Source organism: Oncorhynchus clarkii, chromosome 14 (genome assembly GCF_045791955.1).
Source record: "Oncorhynchus clarkii lewisi isolate Uvic-CL-2024 chromosome 14, UVic_Ocla_1.0, whole genome shotgun sequence".
Classification (NCBI taxonomy): domain Eukaryota; kingdom Metazoa; phylum Chordata; class Actinopteri; order Salmoniformes; family Salmonidae; genus Oncorhynchus; species Oncorhynchus clarkii.
The window spans coordinates 3,146,568-3,163,489 of NC_092160.1; the positions used below are offsets into that span (position 1 = coordinate 3,146,568).

Consider the following 16,922-nt stretch of genomic DNA (forward strand, 5'->3'; position numbering starts at 1 on the left):
GTGCTTGTTTCATGTGGCTCTATTGTCTTCCTGTCTGCACTTTGTGTGTGCTCACTGTGCTGTGTCCGTGGAGTAGATAGTGGAGGAGGAGGCCTTGATCAAAAACAACAACATCTGCAAGGACTTCCTGATAGAGGCCATGAAGTACCACCTCCTGCCCTCTGATCAGCGCCACCTGATCAAGACTGACCGTACACGCCCACGCACGCCTATCAGCCTGCCCAAGGTCAGACAACACACACATGCGCGCATACACACACACGTACAGACACACACACACTGTTATTTATACACACACTGTTACACACACTGTTACATGTAGCTAAATAGGAGCCCTCTTGTTGTGTGTGTGTTAGGTGATGATAGTGGTGGGTGGTCAGGCTCCTAAAGCCATCCGCAGTGTGGAGTGCTATGACTTCAAGGAGGACCGCTGGTACCAGGTTGCTGACCTGCCATCCAGACGCTGTCGAGCAGGTAAACACACTCTGGTCTCTACTACCTCTGAAATTACACACTCCCCTCTGACTTTTCTGGTCTGCTGGGGAAACCTAAAAGCCTTTTATTGCAAGGCTATTCAACTATTGTATTATGGGGGCCAGATTGGAAGAAGGTTATTTACAGGGACATTTTCTACATGGGATTACTCTTCCTATATAATATAGTTGACCTGGATCACATTAATTATTTTTTACTTTCCTGTTCGTTTTACGTACATAACTTCATCTTTTGTTTTCATTTACACACAGAAACCTTTTATGCACAGCATATCTCAGTTGACTAGTTTTTGTGGAGAAGGCTCTCCCCCAGTGCATCAGTAGAGAACAGGTTCCTGTAACAAACTGCACTAGCTCAATGGGGACTTCAACTCATCAAATCTCATTGCAAAGTTAGCTTTCAGTTTGTCTAAAAATTTTGACATTGATCTGTACTGATGATGACTGAATATAGTTGCGCAGTGTAGAGGAATGTAGTGTTTTTTGGGGTCTAAAATCAGAGGAGAAAATAAACTACTTTATATAGAGAAATAAATTCGTTTTTTTTCAGTCATGTGAATAACTGTTTTATCCCTCCCCTGTAGTCCCAAATGAAGTCCATTCAATTGAATGAAGATGTCACTGAAAACCCCCCCATCTGATACGAACTCCTCATCAATCATTTGCTAGATATGTGTTGGCTTTCTTGTGGCGGCAATCATGGAGAAAAGCAAATATCTCCTGCCTAAGCTCACATTTTTTGTAATAAAAAAAAATAACCTTTGTTTAACTAGGTAAGTCAGTTAAGAACAAATTCTAATTTACAATGACGGCCTACCCCGGCTAAACCCGGAAGACGCTGGGCCAATTGCGCGCCGCCCTATGGGACCCCAATCACGGCCGGATGTGATACAGCCTGGTTAGGCTGCTCTCATAGGCTGCTCTCTTGAGAATTATTACCTTTTGATGCAAGAAACCTCTTTTTTTCCCCCACAGTAGAGCGAAACATTCATAGTGTTAACTAAAATGAAAAGCTGTGAAACATTGAATGAAGTTTAATGTCATACTTCTCTGCTCAGGCTCATATTTCTTCTGTGCGGCAATCCGAGGGGAGCCGCGCACACGCCCGCAGTTTAGAGGGAACATTGGCCATAACTGAGTCCATCGTGTTTTTTAACTCACTGCTGATTTAAGTGCAAAGCACATTCTGGTGTATCAGGCAGTGTAGTGATCTCATCTGCGGTGAAAGAGCAGATAGGCGGGCAGACAGACCCTGTACCCCTGTTAGAAGTTCTTATTGGCTGTAACTGCTATGTTGGATGATATTGATTGACAGCACTTAATGGGCGGGACTACAGGAAAACAAAGGTTACGTATGTAATTACGGTTACGTGAGCTATTAGATCACTCCAATATGGTATCCTTCCGCTCGGCAGGGTACATTCTGTTTAAGAATTTCAGATTAGTCACATGTACTGGGTAGTGCTGTGGCTGGCCCCCTTAAACAGCTGCCGCCGCACTACTCCCTCCTCGTGTCCTTTTCTAGACGCCGTAGATCACCGACAAGAGGATTAGAGTGATCCAATAGCTTGCATATCCGTGGTTAGATATGTAACCTTCGTTATGTAGCACTATATTGGACACTCCAATCTGGTATCACAATGCCATATTAATCGGTGAACTAGGCATGGCCAGACGAGCAAAATCCCGTAGGACTGAGCTCAGGGCAGTCATGGTTGCCGTGTGCCTCTATCCCCCTCCAGCGAAGTGGAGGCAACACCCAACATCCATCCCGACCTGTTTGTGGCAGCAACATTGACTTGATAGTACCTAGCAAAAGTGCTGGATGCCCATCTGGCCAAATACACTTTGAAAGTAGATGACGCTCGACCCGCATCTAGCAGTGATTGTAAAAAGTGTAAAACCGTTTGTACATCACACGACTCGAGGGTAACATTATGACCCTCACACCAAGTACAGAATATGCCCCACCGCATTTGATATGACGCGTTAGTGGAGGAAGCCCTGGCATTCTGCAACTTGTTAACCACTTTGTCCTGAATGCCTAGACTTTCCCAATTTACGCCTCTCAGGGGCCAAGCCCAAAGCTGAAGGCTGCGTGTGTCTGGATGCCAGAGGGTCCCTCGAGCCTGAGAGAGCAGGTCGGGTCTCAGCAGCAGCAGCTGCCATTGTGTCCCAGAGAGGAGGGACGACAGGAAGCTGAACCATGGTCGTCTCGGGAGCATCTTGAACTTGAGCTCCTTTAAACATTTGTTGAGGCCGCGCAGGTCCAGGATCGTCCGAAAGCTGCCGTCCTTTTTCGGCACTATGAAATACCTGGAGTAGAACGCACCCAGCCGTTCTAGTGGCTCTACCTTCTTGATTGTGTCCTTGCTCAGAAGCGAGGCTATCTCCAACCGGCGTGCCACGAGGTGACCCCATGCCCCTGTAGGAGGGCGTTCGGCATTAGAACTGGAGTTTGTATGCCCCCAGGACTGTGCCGAGTACCCAGGGAGACTCCACCTAAATCTCCCAGTTTGCCCTTTGGGCCTGGGTGAGACGGCCGAGGCCGGGGCCCATCCTTCTTAGCCGCATGCCGCATGGTCACGACTCCTGTCCTTGTGGTGTAAAACGCTGGTTCCCATTTCCCTGCCCCTGCTGTCTCAGTGGGGGAGGAGGGTGGCCAAGAAGTTGCTGGAGCCCTCTGAACATCCTGCCCTGTCTTCCAGCTCCTTCGAGGGGCGGTGGTGGTAGGGAGCCCAGTTACCAAGAACTCCTGCAAAGTCTCTCTATTTTTACGCAGTTTTGTAGTCTGCTTGATGATGTTGTTGGCCCCTGGCCCAAAGGTGGAACCTGGAGTGAAGGGGAGCTCCAAGAATGTTTTCTGAACTGGCGGTGGCAGTTTAGATTCTGTCAGCCAAAGATGGCGGTGTGAAGTCATCACTGAAGCCGAAGCCTTGCCGTTGGCACATACCATTGTCTGTCTGGAGTAGCCTTGACACCTCTGTGACCTCCTTAAGCTCATCACGAACCCCTGGGATGCGAGGGATCAGCAGGGCAAGGTATGATTGCAGCATCGTAGCCGCGTTTACGAGGTGCACCATGATGGAGAGGGTACCGAAAGTGCTTTGCAGCCGTTCATCACTTACTCTTTCTGGTCCTGGTTTGAGGCGAGGCACCTTGCCAATGATCTCCTTGTCAGGGAGGCTGGGGGCAGATGGGGATAAGGAGCTGCTCAGATGGTGCTTCTTCCAGGGTGATAGCCACTCTTGCTAAAAGCTCCCGTGTTGCTTCCTTCACCACCGGGGGTGCCTCTGTAGCAGTGTTCCCAGCTACAGATGGCGCTGTGGACTGGGTCGATCCCTGATGTGCTCGGAACACTGAAGCACTGTCACCCAACTCCAACTCGTCTGTAGCGCGGAGAGAGAGGGCATCGTCGCCGTCATCACCCCCCCATAAAGCATTCTTTTCGCCGTACGTTTGAGGCAGATCAACTCCTCAGCCGTACTAAGTTTGAAGGGGGCCCCCAAAGTGGCCAAAGGGGTGCTGCTGCGACGACTCATCACCTCAGAGGGGGGAATATGGTCTTCAGATGGGTAGTACTGTACTGGGGCCCTCATCCCCTCCAGGCATGTGTTCTCCTAAGGAGGTGCAGAACAAACAACTGTTGGGTTCTCTAACCACTCTGTGCGTGATCTAACCCAAGACAGGTCATGCAGGCAGAGTGTGCTTCCCCGTAGGCAGGGGTACCCCACATCTCTCACAATGAAACACAATAATAGTTATTTTGTTTCTCTGTGAAAGTGAAGCCAACAGTGGGATATTACTATGTCTCTATACTGTGCAATACTGTATAAGTCAGATACTATAGACCTACAGTACCAGCCTTAGTGTATGAGACTGAAGGAAAGGAGACGTGAATTGGGTATGAACTGCCTGATCGTGGGAGGAGGGGCAGAGCACACAAACTCACACGTTAGCTCAATCTTTGGTTATATAGTGCATTTGGAAAGTATTCAGACCCCTTGACTTTTTCCACATTTTATTACGTTACAGCCTTATTCTAAAATGTATTAAAGAAATGTTTTGCCTGATCAATCTACACACAATACCCCATAATGACAAAGCGAAAACAGGTTTACATTTTTTTAAATGTAATATATTAAAAATAAAAAACAGAAATACCTTATTTACATAGGTATTCAGACCCTTTGCTTTGAGACTCGAAATTGAGCTCAGGTGCTTCCTGTTTCCATTGATAATCCTTGAGATGTTTCAACAACTTGATTGGAGTCAACCTGTGGTAAATTCAATTGATTGGACATGATTTGGAAAGGCACACACCTGTCCCACAGTTGAGAGTGCATGTCAGAGCAAAAACCAAGCCATGTGGCCAAAGGAATTGTCCTTGGGGCTCTGAGACAGGATTGTGTCGGCACAGATCTGGGGAAAGGTACCAAAACATTTCTGCAGCATTGAAGGTCCCCAACAACACAGTGGCCTCCATCATTCTTAAATGGAAGAAGTTTGGAACCACCAACACTCTTCCTAGAGCTGGTTGCCTGGCCGAACTGAGCAATCTGGGGAGAAGGGCCTTGGTTAGGGAGGTGACAAAGAACACGATGGTCACTGACAGAGCTCCAGAGTTCCTCTGTGGAGATGGGAGAATTTTCCAGAAGGACAACGATCTTTGCAGCACTCCACCAATCAGGGATTTATGGTAGAGTGGCCAGACGGAAGCTGCTCCTCAGTAAAAGGCACATGACAGCCTGCTTGGAGTTTTCCAAAAGGCTCTTAAAGGACTCTGATCATGAGAAACAAGATTCTCTAGTCTGATGGAACCAAGATTGAACTCTTTGGCCTGAAAGCCAAGTGTAAAGTCTGGAGGAAACCTGGCACCATCCCTACGGTGAAGCATGGTGGTTGCAGCATCATGCTGTGGGGATGTTTTTCAGCTGCAGGGATTTGGGAGACTAGTCAGGATCGAGGGAAAGATGAACGGAGCAAGTACAGAGAGATCCCTGATGAAACTCTGCTCCAGAGCACTCAGGACCTCGGACTGGGGTGCAGGTTCACCTTCCAACAGGACAACGACCCTAAGGACACAGTCAAGACAACTCAGGATTGGCTTCGAGACAAGTCTTTGAATGTCCTTGAGTGGCCCGACTAGAGACGGACGTGAACTCGATTGAACATCTCTGGAGAGACCTGAAAATAGCTGTGCAGCGATGCTCCCAATCCCAACCTGAGCTTGAGAGGATCTGCAGAGAAGAATGTGAGAAACTTCCCAAATACAGGTGTGCCAAGCTTGTAGCGTCATACCCAAGAAGACTCGAGGCTGTAATCGCTGCCAAAGGTGCTTCAACAAAGTTCTGAGTAAAGGTCTGAATACTTATGTTAATGTGATATTTCAGTTTAGAATATTTTATATATTTGCTAAAATTTATAAAAATATATTTTTGTTTTGGTATTGTGTGTAGACTGATGAGGGAAAAACATGTTTTCATACATTCTAGAATAATGTAATGTAACAAAATGTGGAAAAAGTCAAGGGGTCTGAATACTTTCCGAATGCACTGTACGTGTGAGTCGGCTGTAACTCACGCCACGTTAGTTTATACGTGGGGGTGTTGTCAGGATGTTAAGAGTGTGCTTAGTCCTGCAGTGGTCTCCTCTTCTTAAGCTAGCTACTGCATAGTTTGTTCACTGTGGAACACACAAGAGTCTAGGCAAGATGGCTGCTCCCTGTGAGGGAGAAGTGTGGTGTACCTAGGGACACGTGACTCATTCTCCGGGGAGAACTGCAAGCCCGCCAGAGCGAAACATACACAGACTCCCGATCCTGCGGGGTTAGGTGTGGTCCCCAAGCCCGAAGGCTCCCCCGGGAGGGTTCCAGTGGACAGACAAGACACAGAAAACTAGGACAAACCCTCAGCTCCGTAATACTGGTTCACCAAACCGGGTATCGCCTAGGTTGGTACAGTAGTTGCTCCACTAAAAGTTGTGTGATTAGGCTGTGGGATTTAGAGGTAATTTGTGGTTTAGTACAGTACCCTGTGTCACCACTTCATTGCTCCAGACCAGCGCAAGGGGGAGTTAGAGCACTGATCATGCTTTTGGGTCCTACTGAGTCACTAACTGACAATGAATGGGTGACATAAACCTAAATAGAAATTGGTAATTGTGCACGACTTCGGTATTACTTACTAAAACTGTTGTTACACTTAGGTTTTTATTTTATTTAGTTAGGATTATTTTGCTCTTACTGTAGTAGTGTAGGCTACTCCTGACCAGTCACGCTGTACAGCTCCTGAGTCGCGCAACGGTCTAAGACACAGCATAGCAGTGCAAGCTGTGTTGCTACAGATGCTGGTTCAATACCCGTGCCATCCTTGTCCAGTAGACTCATGCTGTAGTTTTTTGGTTTCTGTCCCTCTAAAAACTGAAATAAATTATTCCAAATAATAAGTTAGTAACAATGTCTCACCCCATGTTCAAGAATGGCCTTTTTCTTGCTCATTTTATGTTATTTGAAAATGAAATCATCTCCAAAATATTGTTATTTTTTAAACAAAGCGATTTATTATCATTTGTTTAGAATTTTATAAAAGCTCATTGGACATTCACACATATATATTATTAACCATGTTATTAGCAGGACAATATATATTGGTCATGGCTCCCAAGTGGCGCACAATGGGATTGCCTTGCAGTTCTCCAGCTGTATCCACTGAAAGCCCGCAAGGTTCAAGGCACGAGGGCAGATGGCACGGGATGGGCCGCAGAGCCGGGCCCATGGGGAAGGGAGGGAGGGGGGGGGGGGGGGGGGGGTGATGGACCCCCCCCCCCCCACACTGGCAACACTTTAAAGGGCATTGCACTAATAATGGCGCTGACTAGGGAAACGTTCCCGCTGTTCTTTTCTTAGTGCCAGTCTGCACGTTCAAACTATAACAGTGTAACTAATAATGGCATTTTTATGCTTTCGTTAATAAAATAATTATAAAAATATTATTTCAAAATGCCGATGTTTATTTAGTGGATCCATAAGAAAATACTATGGGAATAAATATCACTGAATTACAGAAATATCCTCCAGTGCTCTAAATATATTATTGGCAGAGAGACGTCATAATTTTTCAATATACTGTAGGCCTACCGTAGGCAACTTGAGTCTCATCAGTGTTGAGTAATGTGGTGTAGGTCTTATTTATTTAAAGAGCATATTGAAGTTAGAAGCAATATGATTTGAAGCAATAGCCTACAACTATTCTTTGCAATGTTATGCACTGCTCTGAGACAAGCATGGGGACTGGTCTTGATAAATCATTAGATTTTTATTTTCACTGAATCTCTGTTTGGGTATTGGTTAGACTTGAATTAGGATATTATAGTGTAACCTTTATTTAACTAGGCAAGTCGGTTAAGAACAAATTCTTATTTACAGGGACAGCCTATTCCTTCCTCCCCGTCAGAGAATTGAACCCCAATCTCCTGCATGCCCACATGATATGAGGATTCTTTAGCTAAATAGCCCAGTACTGTACACCCAACCGTCACGTTGTACAGCGCCATATTTTCCATTCCATCCTAACGGAAACACAGAGGGTTTTTCTTGGTAAAGAAACACCATAATATTAATCTAATTAATTAAGCAACATTTCTTAATCAGTCCCATATACTATATTCTTACAAAAAAAGGTTTTAAATTCTCCACTATTGAAGGCTATCAAATGCTTTTCAAAGTCAGCCTAGCAGTTTCTCTACAGTTTCTAAAACTGTTAAAATAATGTCTATGAGTATAACAGAACTGATTTGGCAGGCGAAACCCCGAGGACAAACCATCCAGGGGAAAATAAAAAATTGAGGTCATAGGATTTCCCAATGGTTTTCTATGGGAAACCCTATTTATGAGAAACCTGGTTACAGTTCCCATGGCTTCCACTAGATGTCAACAGTCTTTAGAAATTGGTCGATGTTTTTCTTTTGAGAAATGAAGAAGTAGTGCTATTCATTCCATGTGTCACTCTGAAGGTCCCTATTATTTTGGTGTGCGTGAACAGGAACGTGCTCCGTGTTATTTTTCTTCGGTATTGGAAACAGATTATCCCGTCTTGAATTTGATCAATTATTTACTTTTTAGGATACCTGAGGTTGGATTAGGAACGTTTTTTGAAATGTTTGGACCAAGTTTATAGGTAACTTATTAGATACTTTGTAGTCATGTTGGGTGAGTTGGAACCGGTGTATTTCTGAATTAAACGCGCCAAATAAATTGACATTTTGGGGAGATAAAAAAGGAATTTATCGAACAAAACGACCATTCATTGTGTCACTGAGACATTTTGGGATTGCAAAAAGAAGAATATCTTCAAAGCTAAGGCATTTATTATATAGTTATTTCTGGCTTTTGTGTCGCACCTTTGTGTCGCAAATGATTTTCATGTGCTGGTATGCGGGGCGCTGTCCTCAGATAATCGCATGGTCTGCTTTCGCCGTAAAGCCTTTTTGAAATCTGACACAGCGGCTGGATTAAGTTAAGCTTTATTTTGATGTTCCTGTAGTTTGAATTTGGCGCCCTGCAATTTCACTGGATGTTGTCAAATCGATCCTGCTAACGGGATTGGCGCGTGAAGGGATCACTAAGAGGCTAAATACAAGGACAAAACCCAAACGAGATGGCACAAACCAAACTGAGTGGAGGGACTACAAAGCACCTTGATGGAGAGGCTAGCTGCTCCAAGTTATTGAATAGCTGTGGGTATACTTCTGCCCTTATAGACTCTAACATAGAGCCCTTACCAAGCTAATCATCTTTGGAATGAGCCGAGAAAAGGAAGAGGTGGGAGTAGTGCGGCGGCAGCTATTTAAGGGGGTCACCCGCAGCACTACCCGGTTCACGGGACTAATCTGAAATTCTTACTCAGAATGTATCCTGCCGAGCAGAAGGATACAATATTTTAGTAATCCAATATAGTGATGCATAACAGATTCTCCCATTTGGAGAATATTGAACTAGGGCTCTTTTTGGAACTAAACATGGCCCTTTTTCTCGTTGATTCTTTTTTATTCATGTTCAGAATTGATCAAAGGGCCATTCTAAATTGATAAATGGACCAGATCTGGCCCACGTGCCGCCAATTGAATAGGCCTGCTTTAATGTATGCACTAATAGGCAGGGATAAGAGATTTATGGCAATATCTTTCTCTCTTTCTCTCTCTCTCTCTCTCTCTCTCTATCTATCAGGTGTGGTGTTCATGGCAGGGAGGGTGTACGCGGTGGGAGGCTTCAACGGCTCGTTGCGAGTCAGGACGGTGGATGTGTATGACGGGGTGAGGGACCAGTGGACTACAGTTCCCAGCATGCAAGAGCGACGCAGCACCCTTGGGTCGGCCGTGCTGGGGGATCTGCTCTATGCCGTGGGGGGCTTCGACGGGAGCACAGGTACCTATTCTTACCCCCCCCCCCTTTTTTTTTTGTCACCACTGTCCCAAGATTTGTGTGTTTTGTGTATTGTGTCCTGCTTTCAGTACATTAGAGCTTTCTCCTCTCCCTCCCTCTCCCTCCTTCCCTCCCTCCATCTCAGGCCTGTCGTCAGTGGAGGCCTACAACTACAAGACCAATGAGTGGATGTTTGTTGCTCCCATGAACACGAGACGCAGCAGCGTCGGAGTGGGAGTGGTAGATGGTAAGAGAAGAACAGTGTGTGTGTGTGTGTGTATCAACAGTGCTATTTGTGAACTTCTCATTTTGTCTGTCTACAGTATATCAGTGTGTGTGAGTGCTTCAGTGTCTATATAGAGCTTCTGTGTGTATCTGTGCTTGTGTATTTATCAGTGGGGGTGTTGTGTTTCTGGCAGTGGGTGTCCATTCAGCATCTCTTTGTACGTGTTCCTTGTTGTATTCCTCAGTGGGTGTGTGTTGTGTTGTATAGGGAAGCTGTATGCGGTGGGCGGCTACGATGGGGCATCGCGCCAGTGTCTCAGCACGGTGGAGGAGTACAACCCAGTCAGTAACCAGTGGGGCTACATGGCTGACATGAGCACCAGACGTAGCGGAGCAGGTACAGACCAGACCTCAGCATCAACAACCCTCTCTTGTCCTCCTCACAGACACAACAGTAGCTTCTGTCTCGAGAAGTATGCAGTGCCACCTCTCAGTGGCCTACATACACACTGCACTCCACAGGAGGCATCTCATATTAATGGCTGGAAGGGAGCGAATGGATTGACATCAAACACGTGTTTTGATGTATTTGATACAATTCCGCTCAAGCCATTACCATGAGCCCATACTCCCCAATTAAGGTGCCACCAACCTCTTGTGCTACCCTCGCATCGTCAGTGTCCACAGAGAAAACATAAGCCATGGGAGTGTTGTGACTTTAAGTCCAGGGAATCTATGGAATGTGTAATGGAGCTGTACGATATGTGGTATAGGGTTGTATGTATTAGAGGTTAACCGATTTATGAGTTTTCAACGCCGATACCGATTATTGGAGGACCCAAAAAAGCCGATACCGATTAATCGGCAGATTTTTATATTTTATATATATATTTGTAATAATGACAATTACAACAATACTGGATGAACATTTTAATTTTAACTTAATATAATACCTAAATAAAATACATTTAGTCTCAATCAAATAATGAAACATGTTCAATTTGGTTTAAATAATGCAAAAACACAGTGTTGGAGAAGAAAGTAAAAGTGCAATATGTGCCATGTAAAAAAAAAAAAAAAAAAAGCTACCGTTTAAGTTCCTTGCTCAGAACATGAGAACGTATGAAAGCTGCTGCTTCCTTTTAACATGAGTCTTCAATATTCCCAGTTATGAAGTTTTAGGTTGTAGTTATAGCAATTATAGGACTATTTCTCTATACCATTTGTATTTCATATACCTTTGACTATTGGATGTTCTTATAGGCACTATGGTATTGCCAGCCTAATCTCGGGAGTTGATAGGCTTGGAGTCATTAACAGCGCAATGCTTGAAGCACAGGGAAGAGCTGCTGGCAAACGCAGGAAAGTGCTGTTTGAATGAATGCTTATGAGCCAGCTGCTGCCTACCACCGTTCAGTCAGACTGCTCTATCAAATATCAAATCATAGACTTAATTATAATATAATAAACAGACAGAAATACGAGCCTTGGGTCATTAATATGGTAAAATCCGGAAACTATCATTTTGAAAACAAAACGTTTATTCTCTCAGTGAAATACGGAACCGTTCCGTATTTTATCTAGCATCCCTAAGTCTAAATATTGCTGTTATATTGCACAACCTTCAATGTTATGTCATTATTATGTAAAATTCTGGCAAATGAATTACTGTCTTTGTTAGGAGGAAATGGTTGTCACACAGTGCGCAATGAGCCAGGTGGCCCAATCTGCTGCATATACCCTGACTCTGCTTGCACAGAGCGCAAGAGAATTGACACAATTTCCCTAGTTAAAATAGATTCATGTTAGCAGGCAATATTAACTAAATATGCAGGTTTAAAAATATTAATTTGTGTATTGATTTTAAGAAAGGCATTGATGTTTATGGTTAGGTACATTGGTGCAACGACAGTGCTTTTTTTCACGAATGCGCTTGTTAAATCACCACCCGTTTGGCAAAGTAGGCTGTGATTCGATGATAAATTAACATGCACCGCATTGATTATATCCAACGCAGGACAAGCTAGATAAACTAGTAATATCATCAACCATGTGTAGTTAACTAGTGATTATGTTAAGATTGATTGTTTTTTGTAAGATAAGTTAATGCTAGCTAGCACCTTACCTTGGCTTCTTGCTGCACTCGCGTAACAGGTGGTCAGCCTGCCACGCAGTCTCCTCGTGGAGTGCAATGTAATCGGCGTCCAAAAATGCAGATTACTGATTGTTACGAAAACTTGAAATCGGCCCTAATTAATCGACCATGCCGATTAATCGGTCGACCTCTAGTATGTATGTACAGTGCCTTGCGAAAGTATTCGGCCCCCTTGAACTTTGCGACCTTTTGCCACATTTCAGGCTTCAAACATAAAGATATAAAACTGTATTTTTTTGTGAAGAATCAACAACAAGTGGGACACAATCATGAAGTGGAACGACATTTATTGGATATTTCAAACTTTTTTAACAAATCAAAAACTGAAAAATTGGGCGTGCAAAATTATTCAGCCCCTTTACTTTCAGTGCAGCAAACTCTCTCCAGAAGTTCAGTGAGGATCTCTGAATGATCCAATGTTGACCTAAATGACTAATGATGATAAATACAATCCACCTGTGTGTAATCAAGTCTCCGTAAAAATGCACCTGCACTGTGATAGTCTCAGAGGTCCGTTAAAAGCGCAGAGAGCATCATGAAGAACAAGGAACACACCAGGCAGGTCCGAGATACTGTTGTGAAGAAGTTTAAAGCCGGATTTGGATACAAAAAGATTTCCCAAGCTTTAAACATCCCAAGGAGCACTGTGCAAGCGATAATATTGAAATGGAAGGAGTATCAGACCACTGCAAATCTACCAAGACCTGGCCGTCCCTCTAAACTTTCAGCTCATACAAGGAGAAGACTGATCAGAGATGCAGCCAAGAGGCCCATGATCACTCTGGATGAACTGCAGAGATCTACAGTTGTCCATAGGACAACAATCAGTCGTATATTGCACAAATCTGGCCTTTATGGAAGAGTGGCAAGAAGAAAGCCATTTCTTAAAGATATCCATAAAAAGTGTTGTTTAAAGTTTGCCACAAGCCACCTGGGAGACACACCAAACATGTGGAAGAAGGTGCTCTGGTCAGATGAAACCAAAATTGAACTTTTTGGCAACAATGCAAAACGTTATGTTTGGCGTAAAAGCAACACAGCTCATCACTCTGAACACACCATGCCCACTGTCAAACATGGTGGTGGCAGCATCATGGTTTGGGCCTGCTTTTCTTCAGCAGGGACAGGGAAGATGGTTAAAATTGATGGGAAGATGGATGGAGCCAAATACAGGACCATTCTGGAAGAAAACCTGATGGAGTCTGCAAAAGACCTGAGACTGAGACGGAGATTTGTCTTCCAACAAGACAATGATCCAAAACATAAAGCAAAATCTACAATGGAATGGTTCAAAAATAAACATATCCAGGTGTTAAAATGGCCAAGTCAAAGTCCAGACCTGAATCCAATCGAGAATCTGTGGAAAGAACTGAAAACTGCTGTTCACAAATGCTCTCCATCCAACCTCACTGAGCTCGAGCTGTTTTGCAAGGAGGAATGGGGAAAAATTTCAGTCTCTCGATGTGCAAAACTGATAGAGACATACCCCAAGCGACTTACAGCTGTAATCGCAGCAAAAGGTGGCGCTACAAAGTATTAACTTAAGGGGGGCTGAATAATTTTGCACGCCCAATTTTTCAGTTTTTGATTTGTTAAAAAAGTTTGAAATATCCAATAAATGTCGTTCCACTTCATGATTGTGTCCCACTTGTTGTTGATTCTTCACAAAAAAAATACAGTTTTATATCTTTATGTCTGAAGCCTGAAATGTGGCAAAAGGTCGCAAAGTTCAAGGGGGCCGAATACTTTCGCAAGGCACTGTATATGTATATATATATATATATATATATATATATTACTGCTCAAAAAAAATAAAGGGAATGTAACTCCAAGTTAATCACACTTCTGTGAAATCAAACTGTCCACTTAGGAAGCAACACTGATTGACAATAAATTTCACATGCTGTTGTGCAAATGGAATAGACAACAGGTGAAAATTATAGGCAATTGGCAAGACACCCCCAATAAAGGAGTGGTTCTGCAGGTGGTGACTACAGACCACTTCTCAGTTCCTATGCTTCCTGGCTGATCTTTTGGTCACTTTTGAATGCTGGCGGTGCTTTCACTCTAGTGGTAGCATGAGACGGAGTCTACAACCCACACAAGTGGCTCAGGTAGTGCAGCTCATCCAGGATGGCACATCAATGCGAGCTGTGGCAAGAAGGTTTGCTGTGTCTGTCAGCGTAGTGTCCAGAGCATGGAGGCGCTACCAGGAGACAGGCCAGTCCATCAGGAGACCTGGAGGAGGCCGTAGGAGGGCAACAACCCAGCAGCAGGACCGTTACCTCCGCCTTTGTGCAAGGAGGAGCAGGAGGAGCACAGCCAGAGCCCTGCAAAATGACCTCCAGCCGGCCACAAATGTGCATGTGTCTGCTCAAATGGTCAGAAACAGACTCCATGAGGGTGGTATGAGGGCCCGACGTCCACAGGTGGGGGTTGTGCTTACAGCCCAACACCGTGCAGGACGTTTGGCATTTGCCAGAGAACACCAAGATTGGCAAATTCGCCACTGGCGCCTTGTGCTCTACACAGATGAAAGCAGGTTCACACTGAGCACATGTGACAGACGTGACAGTCTGGAGACGCCGTGGAGAACGTTCTGCTGCCTGCAGCATCCTCCAGCATGACCGGTTTGGCGGGGGGTCAGTCATGGTGTGGGGTGGCATTTCTTTGGGGGGCCGCACAGCCCTCCATGTGCTCGCCAGAGGTAGCCTGACTGCCATTAGGTACCGAGATGAGATCCTCAGACCCCTCAGACCGCCTCATTTTGACTTGTTTTAAGGACATTACATCAAAGTTGGATCAGCCTGTAGTGTGGTTTTCCACTTTAATTTTGAGTGTGACTCCAAATCCAGACCTCCATGGGTTGATCAATTTGATTTCCATTGATAATTTTTGTGTGATTTTGTTGTCAGCACATTCAACTATGTAAAGACAAAGTATTTAATAAGAATATTTCATTCATTCAGATCTAGGGTGTGTTATTTTAGTGTTCCCTTTATTTTTTTGAGCAGTGTGTATATATATATATATATATGTACAGTTGAAGTCGGAAGTTTACATACACTTAGGCTGGATTCATATAAACTCATTTTTCAACCACTCCACACATTTCTTGTTAACAAACTATAGTTTTGGCAAGTGGTTAGGACATCTACTTTGTGCGTGACATAAGTCATTTTTCCAACAATTGTTTACAGACAGATTATTTCACTTATAATTCACTTTATCACAATTCCAGTGGGTCAGAAGTTTACATACACTAAGTTGACTGTGCCTTTAAACAGCTTGGAAAATTCCATAAAATGATGTCATGGCTTTAGAAGCTTCTGATAGGCTAATTGACATCAATTGGAGGTGTACCTATGGATGTATTTCAAGATCAACCTTCAAACTCAGTGCCTCTTTGCTTGTCATCATGGGAAAATAAAAAAAAATCAGTCAAGACCTCTGAAACTAAATTGTAGACCTCCACAAATCTGGTTCATCCTCATTCTTAAAATAAAGTAACGTTTACATACACCTTAGCCAAATACATTTAAACTCAGTTTTTCACAATTCCTGACATTTAATCTTAGTAAAAATTCCCTGCCTTAGTGTATGTAAACTTCTGACCCAAATGGAATTGTGATAAAGTGAATTATAAGTGAAATAATCTGTCTGAAATAATTTGTAACAATCGGTGTGTGTGTATGTATGTATGCATGCATGCATACTCAGCAAAAAAAGAAACGTCCTCTCACTGTCAACTGCTTTTATTTTCAGCATTTTAACATGTATAAATATTTGTATGAACATAACAAGTTTCAACAACTGAGACATAAACTGAACAAGTTCCACAGACATGTGACTAACAGAAATGGAATAATGTGTCCCTGAACAAAAGCGGGGTCAAAATCAAAAGTAACAGTCAGTATCTGGTGTCGCCACCAGCTGCATTATGTACTGCAGTGCATCTCCACCTCATGGACTGCACCAGATTTGCCAGTTCTTGCTGTGAGATGTTACCCCACTCTTCCACCAAGGCACCTGCAAGTTCCCGGACATTTCTGGGGGGAATGGGCCTAACCCCTCGCCCTCCGATCCAACAGGTCCCAGACATGCTCAATGGGATTGAGATCCGGGCTCTTCGCTGGCCATGGCAGAACATTGACATTCCTGTCTTGCAGGAAATCACACACAGAATGAGCAGTATGGCTGGTGGCATTGTCATGGTGGAGGGTCATGTCAGGATGAGTCTGCAGGAAGGGTACCACATGAGTGAGGAGGATGTCTTCCCTGTAACGCACTGCGTTGAGATTTCCTGCAATGACAACAAGCTCTGTCCGATGATGTTGTGACACACCGCCCTAGACCATGACGGACCCTCCACCTCCAAATCGATCCCGTTCCAGAGTACAGGCCTCGGTGTAACGCTCATTCCTTCGACGATAAATGCGAATCGGACCTCCGGTTGAGACAAAACCTTGACTCGTCAGTGAAGGGCATCCTTGCAGCATGCCTAAGGCACGTTCACGCAGATGAGCAGGGACCCTGGGCATCTTTCTTTTGGTGTTTTCAGAGTCAGTAGAAAGGCCTCTTTGGTGTTTTCATAACTGTGACCTTAATTGCCTACAGTCTGTAAGCT

General features: G+C 44.3%; 1 protein-coding gene across 2 annotated transcripts in view; it reads left to right on the forward strand.

The window, feature by feature from the left end:
* LOC139366137 (kelch-like protein 3) overlaps window positions 1-16,922 on the forward strand; it is a 33,401-nt gene that overhangs the window by 8,085 nt on the left and 8,394 nt on the right. For both annotated transcript variants that reach the window (XM_071103280.1, XM_071103279.1), the window contains 5 exons: window positions 77-226; window positions 357-474; window positions 9,721-9,918; window positions 10,061-10,162; window positions 10,409-10,537. In XM_071103280.1, coding sequence (XP_070959381.1) covers window positions 77-226; window positions 357-474; window positions 9,721-9,918; window positions 10,061-10,162; window positions 10,409-10,537 — 697 coding nt within the window. The remainder of the gene's footprint in view (window positions 1-76; window positions 227-356; window positions 475-9,720; window positions 9,919-10,060; window positions 10,163-10,408; window positions 10,538-16,922) is intronic.